Here is a 16,857-nt window from a genome sequence, read left to right as displayed (position 1 = left end):
AAGAAGGTAAAAAATAATTCACAATTAATTCACTTATTTTGCTTTTATCTCCCAAAAGAGAACTCTTGATGATTTGATATGACTTGGCTTTTTAGTGACATTCCAAGGACAAAATCATGTCGTCTCTTACTGGAAAAGTGGATGATTCAACAGGTTATAAAAGAGTTGTGCTTCAAAGATACAAAAGGGGTAGAATTCCAAGGAAGGTGGCAGTGACTTGCACAAAGCTGAGGTTTTAATACTCTTATATTGATGGGCCAGCCATCCTTATCTTTATATCAAAAAGCAGCAACACCCTGAAAAGAATAATTAAAAGAACCAGCCAATCAAAATACAAGTTATGTAAAGGTCTTTACAAGCTAAACTGCACTTTTAAATTACATTGACTCAAGGCTGTTCCAGGAGAACAGACAACTGCTTAATAAACCCTTTGCATGACCAATAGGTTACAAATGGTACTCACAGAATGTGATTCTGTGATCTTTGTCAGATTTTTGTGTAACAGACATGACAATATCTAGGACAAACCTTAAGTTAAAGTCTCTTAGGCCATTGTATTAAACATGCAAATGTTTATGTATTATTGTGGGATGGCATGTAACTTTTTAAAGGGGAGGCAGGACTAACATAAATACTATGAAGTGTTATGTGCTTCAAAGGACTCTTAAAACAATTGACCAGACAAGACTGAACTTTTGGTTGAGTGGGGTTCCTAGGAAATACTTGGGAAGAGCGGAATGCAAATTATTCACCCTAGGAGCTATTTTTTTTTAAACTGTGCCTTAAAGATAAGCCTATTGTCTGGCAGATTACCTATTCATGGTCTCTTCAAAGGCCCAAATTATCTAAAGGAGGGAATCTAATTCATGGGGAGCTAGTTCTAAGTGAAAGCTGCTCACCAGAGGAAAACCCTGTCTGGAGGGTTTGAAGAACTAATTAGAGGGGGTGATCTCTGACAGGCTTATTAGTATTCATATAAGCTCTTAGCTTTAATGTTTTCTCCGTAATGCTTTCACCTTAAGAATAAAAGGGTTTGCTTAGAAAAAAATGAGGTAACTTCTAACTACCAGCAATTACAGTGTTATTAGTCTTTGAAGAGCAAATAAAGTAGAGAGGCTGGCCATTTAGGTAGCCTGGCTTCCTGGGGGATAGTACAGTAGAGGCAGAGAACTTTTCAGCCCAGAAATACCCCAGTCAGAAGGGAGAGGTGCATGTATCCATCCAAGAGTGATGACAACAGAGGAACCAAGAGTGGATGTCCTTGCTGGACGATGGGGGAATATAGGTGCAGTTACCCTGAACTGTGACATGTACTGTACCTGCTAAATGTTAGGGATGCAGCAGATCAGACTGCTTTTCAATTATTTTTATTTAATATTTGTACTGTGGTAGCAACCAGAAGGCCCAATCAGGATTGTGTCCTAGTGTTCTATATGCTGTACATACACATAACACATGGTCCCTGCCCTGAAGACTTTACAATCTAATTTAAGATAAAAGTGAATGTAACAAATGAGATGGAAGTAGAAGAGAAAACTTGGGTAACAGCGATATGAAAATGTGTATAATAGGCTGTGCTTAAAGTGATGGTTCCCAATCACAAGGTTATTTTCAATAACTGTGAGTCTCCCAGTGGTCCTTGACTAAGGTATGGTCAGTTGACAGGTTCTGTGGGCATGACACTAGAAACAAGTCAATGGGGGACTGGAAGGAACAGTGATAGCTTTACAAAGAGCTGATTTAAAAGTTACATGATTTTTTCACCAAAAGATTTTACTTAAAAAAAAAATCCTAAATTTTTCATTTCTTGAAATTCATGAAAAAATCCATCCAGCCTGTAGCTCATCAAAAAGTATGACCAACTTAAATGAAAAAACTTAAAATATTTCAGGATATCTTTAGTTGAAAATGGAATCTGATGAAAAATGTAATTGAAAACTCAATATCTACCAATGCTATTTGCAGACTATTTTAGGGAGATCGTACCGTTCATTTAGAAACACAAATGGATAAAGGTGGCTAGGTGTCTGGTAAGTTTTTATTTCCATCTATTTTTAAAAAGAAAAGGAATACTTGTGACACCTTAGAGACTAATCAATTTATTTGAGCATAAGCTTTCGTGAGCTACAGCTCACTTCATTGGATGCATACTGTGGAAAGTACAGAAGATCTTTTTATACACACAAACCATGAAAAAATGGGTGTTTACCACTACAAAAGGTTTTCTCTCCCCCCCCCCACCCCACTCTCCTGCTGGTAATAGCTTATCTAAAGTGATCACTCTCCTTACAATGTTCAGAGGAACAGCCGTGTTAGTCTGTATTCGCAAAAAGAAAAGGAGTACTTGTGGCACCTTAGAGACTAACCAATTTATTTGAGCATGAGCTTTCGTGAAAGCTCATGCTCAAATAAATTGGTTAGTCTCTAAGGTGCCACAAGTACTCCTTTTCTCCTTACAATGTGTATGATAATCAAGGTGGGCCATTTCCAGCACAAATCCAGGGTTTAACAAGAACATCTGGGGGGGGGGGTAGGAAAAAACAAGGGGAAATAGGTTACCTTGCATAATGACTTAGCCACTCCCAGTCTCTATTCAAGCCTAAGTTAATTGGCAAACACCTAGAAGATCTCTATCAAGCATTCTTACAACTACAATACCCATCTGCAGAAGTGAAGAAACAGATTGATAGAGCCAGAAGAGTTCCCAGAAGTCACCTACTACAGGACAGACCTAACAAAGAAAATAACAGAACGCCACTAGCCGTCACCTTCAGCCCCCAACTAAACCCCCCCCAACACATTATTAAGGATCTACAACCTATCTTGAAGGATGACCCAACACTCTCACAAATCTTGGGAGACAGGCCAGTCCTTGCCTACAGACAGCCCCCCAACCTGAAGGAAATATTCACCAGCAACCACATACCACACAACAGAACCATTAACCCAGGAACCTATCCTTGCAACAAAGCCTGTTCCCGACTGTGTCCACATATCTATTCAGGAGACACCATCACAGGGCCTAATAACATCAGCCACACTACCAGAGGCTCGTTCACCTGCACATCCACCAATGTGATATATGCCATCATGTGCCAGCAATGCCCCTCTGCCATGTACATTGGTCAAACTGGACAGTCTCTACGTAAAAGAATAAATGGACACAAATCAGATGTCAAGAATTATAACATTCATAAACCAGTCGGAGAACACTTCAATCTCTCTGGTCACGCGATTACAGACATGAAAGTTGCGATATTACAACAAAAAAACTTCAAAACCAGACTCCAGCGAGAGACTGTTGAATTGGAATTCATTTGCAAATTGGATACAATTAACTTAGGCTTGAATAGAGACTGGGAGTGGCTAAGTCATTATGCAAGGTAACCTATTTCCCCTTGTTTTTTCCTACCCCCCCCCAGACGTTCTTGTTAAACCCTGGATTTGTGCTGGAAATGGCCCAATATTATCATACACATTGCAAAGGAGAGTGATCACTTTAGATAAGCTATTACCAGCAGGAGAGTGGGGTGGGGGGAGGGAAAACCTTTTGTAGTAGTAGACACCCATTTTTTCATGGTTTGTGTGTATAAAAAGATCTTCTGTACTTTCCACAGTATGCATCCAATGAAGTGAGCTGTAGCTCACAAAAGCTCATGCTCAAATAAATTGGTAAATTGGTCTCTAAGGTGCCACAAGTACTCCTTTTCTTTTTGCGAATACAGACTAACACGGCTGTTACTCTGAAATCTATTTTTAACACTTTCACTGAATCTGTGAGGGATGAAATATGAGTGTCCGCTACAATGTACCTTAGTTTTGTTACACATGATCGGACTGCTGATCATCTTCTGTGCACTTACATGAACTAGTGGTTGTTTCTTCAATAAAATTTCAGAGCATTAAAAATGGGCAAATGAGATTAGTTTGCCAAATGTAGTTTCACATTAGTAACATTAAATCCATATTAGTAACATTATCATTCAGTGTTTTCATTAATCAATTACCAGCTTTATATAACCCTTCCATAAATACTACTTTATGTAACTGACATGACGATTTTCTATATCAGCAAGTCCATTAATGAAATTGTTTTAATCGTCATGTTGCATCTGACTTGGAAAAATGGTTGATTAATAACTAGCTTCTCAAATGTCAAATAACAAAGTGTTTAAGTGAAAGTTACAGGTAACCCACAGAAGTTTTGGAATGGAAACTTTAGTGATGGGTAGCATGGTGTTAGAGGAGGATAGTCTTTAAGGTTCTTTAGCATTATTCTGAATGAATTCTTGATTTTTTGGGATTATGCAGATTTTATTGTATGAATTTTAACTCATAGGTTCTATTTTGACAAATTTGATATTAGCTGCAAGAACTATGGCCTGTATTATGTTGCCAAGTGCTGATCAGGGTAATAAAACATTCTACAGTATAACTACAAATTCTGAATAGAATGTCATCAGTCTGTAATACAGTAAATTAAGTCTTGTTTAATTGGCAGAGCATCATTTCCTCACCACATGGCAGGCTGTTGGCTCTCATGAATGACATGGATGCCATTTTATTTCTCATCTGGAGTCCGATCACATGCACACTGAAGTCAATAGCAAAGGTCCCATTCCGTTCAATGATGTAGCCTCAGATTCAAGAAGTGTGCAGTTTCAAATCCAGTATATTATTTTTACTTTTCAGAGAATAGTTACTTCAGGAGGTTTGTTTATAATGAAAAATGGTTTGTCCATCCTTGAAGTTAGTGCTCAGCACAGCAATTGTTTATTTCCATAAGTAACATTACTCATGTGAATACTCCCATTGTGCTCAGTGGGACTACAAATGTGAGTAATTTTACTTACATGCATAATTGTTAGCTAGACTGGGGCAACAGACTGCCAGCTCTCAGGGCAAAGGCTGTGGGGAGTAAATGGACATAGCTTCATTGAAGTCAAATTGCTTTAATTTTGTAGATAAATAGTCATGCATGAAAACAGAAGTTTGTTCCCATGTTTTTACATGATTAAGTTTAAAGTATATTAAAATGTGTTATTGCAATTTGTATTTAATAGGTGATGGACAGAATATTGTCTATTTTAATCCCAGTGAAAATATGACTCATTAAAAGTTCTTGCTTTAAAAATAGTAAAATATGAGAAACCATAACATGTAACAGCGTAATCAATCAAAAAGAAGAGGCAGATTGTACTTAATAATACTCGTTTTTGGTATTTCCTGGGACAAAGTATACATAGCTAAATGGAGGCACATACGCTCCACTGAAGAGAATGGCTGGACAGAATGCCAGATTTGGTGTTTTAAGTAGGGCTGTCATTTAATCACAGTTAACTCAAGCAATTAACGCAAAACAAATTTAAAAGGGCCTAGCCAGTGTAAAGGGGCTGAAGGGGAAACGGCCCAGGGAGAGAGACGGACAAAGGGAGAGAAGGAGGGCAGGCAGGAAGGCTGCCGTCAAAGGGTCTTGGGTCGGAAACCAGAGTAGAGGGCAGGCCTGGGTCCCTCCCTTCCCCCTTGCACTTCTACCTGGCCGTTAGGAGTGGTCATCATGGACTGCACCAGACCCCTGCCAAAAGGGGTTAGCCTTTGGGGGTGTTGTTGGCCATTGTGGCTGGGGCGAAGAGAAGGACTGCTGATAACACCAAACCCCCGGAAGGGGGTGAGACCAGAGCAGTGGGCACTGCCGGAGAGCAGTGTCCTGAAGAGGATGACTCAAGCTGAGAGCAACGCGGGTCGAGACGCCAATCTAGGGCAAGAGACAGACGGGACAGCACCGGCAGAGGGCGCTCCACATGAACTGAGCTAATTCTCAGAATGAACAGTAGGAGGCGCTGTGGTGGTGAGTCCGGACCCCGTCACAGCAATAAAGAAATTGTACTACAGTGCTTGTATGAGACGAATTGAAAAATACAATTTCTTTTGTTTATCTATTTTACAGTGCAAATATTAGTAATAAAAATAATATAAAGTGAGCACTGTACACTTTGTATTCTGTGTTGTAGTTGAAATCAATATATTTGAAAACATAGAAAACATCCAAAATATTTAAATAAATGATAGCCTATTATTAACAGTACAATTAAAACTGCAATTAATTGTGATTTTTTTTAATCTCTCAATTAATCGTGATTAGTTTTTTAATTGTTTGACAGCCATAGTTTTAATACTTGTAAAAAGCCTAGCAGGGTGAATTTGAAAGTTTCCTATGCAGACAGCTATCCTGATTAGGAAAATGTCTCAGTCAAAGATTCAGTATTCTGATCCCCAGAAATATCAACAAAACCCAAAACAAAAACCTGAAGAGAGAAAAATGCTTTGGTGAACTGCATTTTTGTCTGGTTTTTGCTTTCAGTCCATAGATTAGCAATTCCTCAAGAGGAATCAATAAGGTAATCTTGTATGGTTTTTTCAGCAATGATTGATATTTTAAAAGCCAATATCCTTTGAGAATAGCTAATTTTAGATGTCATAATTAAGAGACTTTTCTTTTGTCTCAAGAGTGCTGGTGAAATAAAAGATAACCTTTAGGAAAAGGCAGCTTAGTACAAAAACCCCAAAAGCTTTGAATAAATTGTCATAGGCTTGTGTCTACCCTGAACATCTTCTAATTCCTTCCAATGCAATTGCACAGTTTCTTTTAATGTCAGTGATATATGATTTTTAGTTAAAAATCAATTTAAAAAATCATTGCTTATCTCTTTCCATTCTTGATGCCTGTTTCTACGATTGTTCTTGTTCTAAAGGTGTTTCCAAGGATGGGCTGAAAGAAGAGATGGCTTGGAATTGTCAGTCAGGATACACACCTATTCCCTGTAGGGCTCCCCCAAGCATCTGGGCATCTATAACTGGATTGAAATTTGGAGCTGGGAAGATTGTTCCTTGTATCTGCTAAGGGGGAAAAGAGATAGTTAGTGTTATTTGTAACTGATCATTAATTATATACAAGGTGTCATCAGCAGAATTATGAATGAACCACAAGATTTTGGAACCCTTGTTCTTATGAATAGTCCTTCCTTTAATGAGTAAAGCACTGATGCCCTCTGGAACCTATGTTTGTAATGAGTAAAGGTTGCAAGATCAGGCATCAAACCTGTTTTTTGGAACCCATTGACACTCAAAACACATACTTTAGTTTCTATGAGGTTACTAAGCAATATTCCACAAGTGACCAGTAAATAATATGATATTAATCATTGCATTCCAACCTGATTAAAGGGACACAGTCAACTTGATGATCACATTTCCACTGAAAATTGGGTTGAAAATTACCTATTATTGCAAATAGCTCTTACAGTTACTATAACACCTGAGATTAGAGAAAAGATATTTGTTTACTTTAAGTGCACAACACGCAGGTGTACAAAGAGAAAAAGGGGACAAAGGATGTTCAGACATGTTTGATGTTGGTCTCAGGCCCACCTCAAAAACATGAAGGGAAACACCTTTAGTAATTAAAAAAAAATAGAATATTGTCTGAAGGATGCTCAAACTGAAAGCAATGCTTTAAGTTAGCCACTTTCAAAAAATTCAAGCTGAGGAAAAATGAAACAAAACAGCGCCATTCAAATATAGTCGTGAGGATTATAAAGGAATAGGATGCCCCGCACAGAATTCAAATAAAGATCTTCCTCTGTTTAACACAGAGTTCTAGGGTTTTGAAATTGCCTTTGGCAGTAGGAGAAAGTAAAAACACGACTGACATTCAGTTAAAATGCTCTCTGTCCAGCTTTAAAATGGTAAAACATCTGGAGCAGATTTGACATACATGGTCCACTGTTTAAGAAATAGTTGGCAACTAAAGCAGCATCTTACAGTCATACTTAGCACAAGAAAGCCATTTTAGTTTAATTTTCTTAAGATCAAGCAGATGTTTTATTGCTTAAAAAAGCCACCAAAATATGGACATACCAGAAAAAATCATTTCAGAAGTGGAAATTTTAATTAATTCTAGTCTGTTAAATTTAACAGAGCTGTTGAATCTAGCACTCACAATAGATCAGTAACCTAAGGCATGCACATGGAATTTGTTTTTAAGATTGAGTGGAAAAGATGTTTTCATAAGACTGATGTGGCTTATGGATATCTCGAGATGGATGTGAAAGATCAATGGAAACAATCTAAATCTAATTTGTCTAGGTATTTCCATAGTGTCCAGTACAAAGAAAACTTTGCAGAGATTCTTTGATGTATTGTTATATAGACATCATTTATATTATAGGCAGATGCGATAGAAAATAATTACAAAATCGCATGAAACTGCTACTCCTACTTTATTCTGAAGTTATTTTTCTCAGCCTAATTCTCCAGCCTCTAAGGGAAAAGAGGTTATCCTGCAGAGATTCAGTTAGAATGAATATACTTGTCCTGGCATATAAAATGGTTGTTTCTATTTACCCTCGAAGAAAGGTTGTAATTCAGAGGTGAAAGATTATGGTATTAATATTCTTTCACTACACACGCCCACCTCTGAATCTCAACTCTTCCAGGGTAAATAGAAACAACCATTTCATATGCCATACAGAGGTCATATGACTAATATCAATGAAGTATCACAGGCGTGGTCCTTTCTAAGTATTATCATCTCGGATGTGAAGTCAAAAGTGGAGGAATTGGAAGAACAGTAACAAACACGGAAGGATTAGAGGGAATGATTTATGAGGAAAGATTAAAATAACTAAGGTCCTGATGCTCTCACTGGATTTTCATGACTAATTCCTGTACCTGTATGGAACAGCATTGACCTTCATAGGGCTTCATATGGACACAATAGTTCATGTGAATCCAGCTGCAGGATTGAGGCTTAAACATAGTCACTGTTTAGCCAAGCTATACAAAGTGAAACAATTGTCAGCAAAAATGTGAAAGGTGTGATTAAATAGGGAGGAATTGTTTGGCATGATGCAAAATATGATAGCTAGTAGTAATGGAATTAAATTAAGAAAAAGGAAAGATTCCTGACAAACATCTTTTTAGGTCAATCGGTAGTCTCCCAAATGGTGGAAACCCTTTAGCAGAGACATTTAAAAGTAGACTGAACACAGTGAGAGAATAGATTGTAGGGAACAATTTCTTAGTGGACAGAAGGATGATGTCCAGAAGGTCTTCTCCATCTCTATTTGCTATGACCCATGTCCTCATGTCTGCCACAGAGCTTCAAGTGAGCCAACCAAAAGCTGTGGCAGACATGAAGCTATGGGTCTTAGTGATTAGAGATGGATAAGACCTACTGGACACTTAGAACCATCCTTCTCTCCACAATCTATTTTCTCACTGTGTCCAGTCTACTTTTAAATGTCTCTAGCAATGGATTTCCACCATTTGGGAGACTATTAATTTTTTTACAAATAACTTTTTCCAAAAGATATAACCTGCCAATCAGAACCGAGATGTAGTGAGCATCAATGATTTGTGCTCACAAGTACATGTTCATGAAACTCCCAAAGCAAAATGGATTTAAGTCCCTTCTGTAGAAAAGAAACAATTACTAGCATATGGCTTAGGGGTGATCATGAGCACAGAGATGGAGAGTGCATAAAGCATATGCGCTCTTGTCCAGAAAAGCACCGGAAAATATTAATTATGGATCTTTGACAACAGGCCTGATCCTTGCATATGCTAAATGTCCTCAATTGGCCTCTTAAGAGGCACTGCTCAGCTAAGTATACCAGGCCCAATGTTAGTAAGGAAAATCCAAGCCAATAAACACCCAAACTACATTACCATAAAAATCAAAGGAACGATAATTTTAAATAGAATAGAATTACATATGTAACTTCAAGGTAACTCCTTCTAGAAAACACAGCACAAGAAAAACATTTTTAATAAAAATCCTAGAACAAAATTTGAGCAAACAGCTCTTTCCAAAATATTAAATTACCTCACACAGTACTTACCTTTCACCTTGGCTTCTATCTCACACAAATCGTAGAATCATAGAATATTAGGGTTGGAAGAGACCTCAGGAGGTCATGTAGTCCAATCCCCTGCTCAAAGCAGGACCAACACCAACTAAATCATCCCAGCTAGGGCTTTGTCAAGCCTGGCCTTAAAAACCTCTAAGGATGGAGATTCTACCACCTCCTTAGGTAACCCATTCCAGTGCTTCAACACCCTCCTAGTGAAATAGTGTTTCCAAATATCCAACCTAGACCTCCCCACTGCAACTAGAGACCATTGCTTCTTGTTCTGTCATCTGCCACCGCTGAGAACAGCCAAGCTCCATCCTCTTTGGAACCCTCCTTCAGGTAGTTGAAGGCTGCTATCAAATCCCGCCTCACTCTTCTCTTTTGCAGACTAAAAAACCTCAGTTCCCTCAGCCTCTCCTCTTAAGTCATGTGCCCCAGCCCCCTATTAATTTTTGTTGCCCTCCACTGGACTATCTCAAATTTGTCCACATTCTTTGTCCACAAAGGTTTGTGTCAGAGTCCACTTGCTGATTAGCTGGTCATTGTAGCTCTCATTTAACTTTGACTGGTTTCTCAGCAGACCCAGAATTCCACCAAAATACAGTAAGTCACTGACCTGAACTTTGTGTTGCTACATATAATATTAAGGTCTCCATTAAAAACCCTGAAATACTAACAACTCAGTGGCTGGCTTTTATCTCAGAGCTAGTATTATGAAAATAAATTAAAAAAACCCCAAAGAACTGTGCTTCTTTAAGAAAGTGCCCTTCTTATTTGTAAGATGTGTATCCCCGTCCTTATAATTTGAAGCTTTGAATGTCAATTTTCTGGCAGGAACACTTTCATTACTTTATTTTCTGAAAGCCATCCTGAAGCACTTTTTGTAAGTTGGATCATTTGATACATCTAGTTTGAAATCTTTGGGGCTCCAGCATGTACTAAACTTCATTGCATTTGTTTTTTCCCCAAATCTTCATAAAATTCTGATATAGGTCTGAGCCAAATGCTGTATCTGAACTTTGGACAAGTTCAGGCCTGACTCTAATGTAGTAACTATATAATAATTCCTCATTGTCTTCTGTATGTTACATTTACAAACCTTTTAGACAGGACCAAAGGATTCCAAAGAGCTTTACAATATTCACTGAAAGTTAGTCAAAGAAGAGGGATGACAACCACATTGTGGTGGACACTGGTGATTTCAAAGGACCTGACCCTCAACTGGTGTAAATGAATAACTGAACTAAATCCTGCCTCGGAAGTCAATGGAGCTATGCTGATTTATACTAGCTGAAGATCTGACTCTCTGTATTCTGTGGCATGTGGCAGCTTCATACTGCACCATCTTGTGGCGACATGATGGTGCATGGAGAGAAACTGGGGAAAAAGGTATTTGGAAAGGAATTCAGATCTCCATGAGTCACTATATGTTAGTGCTAGGTCATGCCTGGCCCTTGTGCAGGTGCATTTGGTGGGGAAAGAAGGAAGATTGTGGAAGGAGCTTTCACTTCTGCTTGTGGCACAATTGCAGCACTTGTTCTTGGGAAAGTGCAGAGACTACTCCCAACTAATGCCAGGGGAGCAAGCCACCCAGAAGAGAAGTAGAGGACACACCCCTACCCTTTGTGCACTTCATTTTCCTTACGCACTGAGGCAGAGGCCAGCCACAATCTGTTGCACAGTCATTTGAGAGACAGATTGGGGGTATGGCTGAGTTAAGTTAACTCCATTTTGTTATAAGAATGCAAATGTGTGATTGTAACCCACAGTTTGCATTGTAAGCATCTTTGGAAAACCAGACTAATCTTGAGAAGGGCAATCTATTCTAGACAGTGTGTGCTCACATTAGGCAGTGGGACACCTTGGAGACGACTATCGATGAGAGAGCCATCAATGTTGAATGATTATTCCCTACTAGACTAAGGGGTTTTCTACTAACAGGGCCTTTGACTGGACTCTCTACACAGAAACCTTTCTGGGAAAAGAGGGCTGGAGTTTCCTGCTCTAAGTGTCATGATATGGGTGGTCTTACCTAGTGGTCAGAGCTGGGAACAGGAACTGGGAGTCAGAGTCAAGAACCAGGCAAGGAACAAGGGCTGAGGTAGATAGGAATAGGACAAGCACAAGGTAGGAGTAGGTGTAGGGTAAGGCTAGGAACAAGGCATTGAAGAGAATGAAATTGCAGGCCACAAATATTGAATAGTTAGTAATCTGTTGCCGTTGCTGAGATTAAATGCAGACATGTGACACCTTGCAGCCAAGTGGGAGGGTTGGCCAATCAGGTGAATCTACTGCAGTCCAGCTGGGCTCATTAACCAGCCTGAGGAATGTTCTAGTTAGCCCCAAGCTCAGCTGAAGAAGCTTCTGTCCATAGTTCTTGACACTAAGCACATGGTTGGGAAAGCTGCCACCTGACTAAATATGAGAGTCATTATTTAAGAAGGCTGCTTCTCTAAGTAAGAAGCTATTCTGTCACTATCTGTAAGCAGACCTTTCTAGGAAGAGTGAAAGTAGAAGAGACTCTGCCTAGTTTAAGAATACTACCCAGAACTCAGGATTTATAGGTAGCATGAGATCCATCTGGGGAAGTCTTGTTCAGGGCTATTTGTTATTTTCCATAGATCTGTAACTCATTTGTTTTTTTTTCTTTAAAGAGGAAATAATTGTGCCTTAAATTCTTTTGCTAAGCCTTTGTTCCTTGCTTTACAGCCATTTTGTCCATGAGGAATGTAACAAGGAAAATGGGGGAGTGGGAAACTGGGGGCTGGGGAGGGCTGAGCATTGGTTCTGGGGTCTCGATAGTTGGACTGCAGAATTCCACTAACCAATGAGAGTGTCAGATTGCAGGGATGCATCTGCAAGACCCAGAGAAAGAAACAGTGGTCAGTTATTACCCAGACACACAGGGCTGAGAAGCCCTGGTACTGAATAATAAAATCCAAATACAATAGACTGGTGTCAGCCCAGAGAGCAGGGCTGGGCCAGTTTGTAATTCTCTAACCAAGGCAAATGGAGCAGAACAATCAGCTTTATTTTGAGGTAGGTTTTGAGAGCTTTTTGAACACCAAAAAGCAGTTATAAAAATTACTGTTTTCATTTGTTCAGTCTGACTGAGTTCTGCTATGTCTGCAACTAGCATACTCAGTTTTGAGTCTGTGGCTACCTGTGTTTTGTTAGTACATCATATGGGTCTTTTGATCTATTTTGTTGAGGAGAAGCAGAAGGAAAAGAACAACATACTGCACACCTTATGACTGCTCCTCCATCTGCTTGGGCTTTAGAATGGCCCAGGCAGGAGTGCTTATTCTTTCCCCTTTGTCATTTTCCTACTTTACTTTAATTTTCAAAATACACTTTGTCTAACCCATCATCAGAAAATCCTGGCCATAGCAGTGACATTTATCTGAAAGAAATATCTCCCAAGCTATAGGTGAAATAAGCCTTTAAACACACTCCAGTGAATGAAACATCCAACAGGGTTCTGAATAATTCAAGTAACAACTCCCCATCAATCAGAATGAATTATTAGACAAGGTATAACACTGGTACATCAAATTCCAACAGCTCCAAGACAGCAATCACATTACAATAACTTTTTCTGAAGATTAGTGTAAAATATTTTTCAGGACTACAGAGCACATCATAAATAACAGTGAATAAGAACCTACAGAGTTACTACAGTTTCCTTCTCAAAAGAGGAAACAGGTGGTGGCAAATGCCTTGAGACAGGTCATCAGCTGTGGATGATCAGCTAAGAAAAATAAGAGAAAACACTGTTCCTAATTAAAGCCACCCTAAATAGAAGAAAGGTAAAGAATTATTATATGACTACTAGGAGAACTACTAGTCCTAAAGAAACAATGGTATAGGACAATTTACCTGAAACAATATTGACACCAACTGGAAACTTGACACGATCAAATTAGGTCTGAATAAAGACTGGGAGTGGCTGGGTCACTACAAAAAGTAATTTTCCCTTAGTTGATATTCACATCTTCTTGTCAACTGTTAGGAATGGGCGACATCCACCCTGATTGAATTGGCCTCGATAGCACTGACTCCCCGCTTGGTAAGGCAACTCCCATCTTTTCATGTGCTGTATATTTATACCTGCCTACTGTATTTTTTCCCCCCATGCATCTGATGAAGTGGGTTCTAGCCCACGAAAGCTTATGCCCAAATACATTTGTTAGTCTCTAAGGTGCCACAAGGACTCCTCATTATTTTTGCTGCTACAGAAAAGGAATCTTTAAAAGAGCCAAGAAAGAGAGTATCAATAGTCAAAACACTGGATTAAGAACAAAAACTAGGCCAGAGTTGCACTAATAACATCTTGCCCTTACTTCAGAGAAAGAAATGAAGTTCAAAATAAACTTGTGAAAGTTTGACAATTAAAGTTGTTGTTCCTTTATTGTAATTCAGTACTCTTATACTTAAACCTTAAAAAGTTAAACCTAAACCTTTGATCTCCGGACTGACTAAATTTCTTTGATCTACGGAAGAATAGGTTTACTTACACCCAAACTTTCCCTGTAATTACAGTAATATGAGTTCAGTTTTAGATTGCTGAAATTGGCTTTGTGTTGATATTTGTGGCATTCAGAATAGGAAGATGTCTACTAAAATACTTGAATAATCTTGTAGGCCATTGCTGCATTAAGGTCTGCCTATTTTAGGGCCCAATCCAGTTTTCATTGAAGTCAACAGGCACATTCCCATTCCCCTCAGCAGAAGTTAGATCAGACCCTTAGTGACTCTTCATGACCCTATAGACTACTTTTAGTCTCACATAATTGAAATTTTCCTTCAGACTTTAATTATTGACAGCAGGCCAATAGTACAGCCACAGTATTTTATCCCCAGTGTTAAATGCAACATTATCTGACCTCACTAAATTGACTATGCTTTTGCGGATTTCCACATATAAAAATAATTAGGCAGCAGTATACATGGGAAATAATTGACAGTGGTGCAGAAATATGAAACTGCTAAAATCAGAGAAATGGCAGAACAGGAGACTAATCTACAAAGATCTAAGTGATGTTCATGCTCATGGCAACCTTGTGGGGCTGAATTTCACACTTACAAGACACATGTTGCCATTTGCTGTGTGCAGAAATTACATTTCATGGTGATATTAACGCTACTGCAGTAAAAATGGTCTTGCAGGTTTCTGCAAGAAAGGTGACGCCAGTGTAAATTTTAGGGGTGTTGTCACTTTATTTAATTTCTCTAAATAGACCATTATCCAACCCAGCCCATGAGCAAAACAAAATGTTTTTCAAATGACAGGATTCCTGGCTGAATGTTAAAAAGAACAGAAACACTTTTGAATCATTTAACTTTTCTGGCATTGGGGTATGACCCAAAGCCTTTAGTTAAAGTCAGCGGATGCCTTTCTGTTGATTTCATTGGGCTTTGGATGAGGCTTTAAGGGAGCAAAAATGTCAGCCAGTGATTTCAAAATTGATCGTTTGAAGCTCTGCTGAGGAAGGAAAGGAGAAGTTGGTATAAATTCTTCTTCAGACAAAATAAGTGACAGAGATGACTTCAGTAATAAATTCAATATAGAGAAACAAATAAGCAAGCCAAGCTCCTGTTGACTTCAGTGGTAGGACTGAGTTGAAAGGGAAGTATAGTATGTATTAGGAGTCCAGTTCTGCAAGGTTCTGTGCAGATTCTGTGAGATGGGTAGTTGAGAGTGCTAGACACCTTGTAGAACCAGGCCCAAACTTGACATTTGTGCTGCTCTGCCCTGAGTTGCTAATGCCCTATATATGCATTTTGATTATTAGCGCTGTTGCACTGAAGTCACTTTATATGTTGTCCAGAGTTATGATACTATGAATATTGTGCTGAGTAATTCATTTATGCCTTTTCATTTTGGTAGATTAACAAAGGTATAAAACCCATGCACACTGAGTTCAGACTCATAGTCATGATTGTGATTCTTGGATAAGTATCAGACACTTCTTATATATGGACATTAAATGGGCTTCTAACTATAGTTTACACATGAGAGCTATGAAAGGGCGATTTATCTTGACTGATTATAAATCAGTCCTGGTAAGTAGATTCCTCCCCTAAATAGCTTGTATTGATACTATTCTGGGGAGGACCTCAAGATAAGTAAGCGGTTTTAGATGATTTCTCCAATATCTAAATGTACTTTCAATTTCCCAAGGGGACTCTAGTATATAAAGAAACTGAATTCATGACTGTGAACCTTTTTATTATCATCTGGAACCTGATCTATTTCATGATAACTATATCCATTCAAATAAAATCACATCAAAATTTGGCCTTAAGGAAATAGTGTTCTATAGAGTGTATTCAGAAAAGATGGGCCAGAACCTCAGCTGGTGTCAATGGAGCTACAATGATTTACATCAACTGATGATCTGCCCTCTTGTCTCAGCTTGTTTACCAGCTCCTGATTCCTCTTCCACACATCCCTACATGCTGCCGCTATCTTCTCTACTAAATATACTTCAAACTCCCGCCATTGTCTTCATGAAAATTCTAAAATCTCACATTCAAGATGTAGTGGACACTCCCTGATTTATGCATGTTTTGTCTTACTACTGTACAGCACTGAGTACATTTATACAACTATATACATGACTGTGGGCCATATTTTCAAATCCTCTGCCCTCAGAAATACCCGTGCATGCATATACTTCACATTTACATGCATAAACCAGAACATTGCATATGCAATTACTCAAATGTGGCTTTTTGTACCTGCAGCTGCATCTAAGTGCATTTTTGAGGGTATAACTTTAGGTGCCAATTTTGGAAATGTGGTTATGCCAACAGACTAAAAATACTAGATAAGGTTCAGTGAAGGAAAAACACAAAGCACATCTGCAAGGGCTTAATAAAGACTACATTGTATGCTAATTTTAAAGATATTGTTTTCACTTTGACATATTGGTCACAA

The 16,857-nt window shown here is 38.6% G+C and overlaps 1 protein-coding gene across 1 annotated transcript in view; it reads right to left on the bottom strand.

The window, feature by feature from the left end:
• ANXA10 (annexin A10) overlaps positions 1-16,857 on the bottom strand; it is a 124,185-nt gene that overhangs the window by 27,112 nt on the left and 80,216 nt on the right. Inside the window, exon 4 of the mRNA XM_048847234.2 lies at positions 6,813-6,897. Within this exon, the coding sequence (XP_048703191.2) occupies positions 6,813-6,897 (85 nt within the window). The remainder of the gene's footprint in view (positions 1-6,812; positions 6,898-16,857) is intronic.

This window comes from Caretta caretta, chromosome 4 (assembly GCF_965140235.1).
Source record: "Caretta caretta isolate rCarCar2 chromosome 4, rCarCar1.hap1, whole genome shotgun sequence".
Classification (NCBI taxonomy): domain Eukaryota; kingdom Metazoa; phylum Chordata; order Testudines; family Cheloniidae; genus Caretta; species Caretta caretta.
The sequence above is the reverse complement of the archived record's forward strand: the minus strand, read 5'-3'. Positions and strand labels throughout refer to the sequence as shown.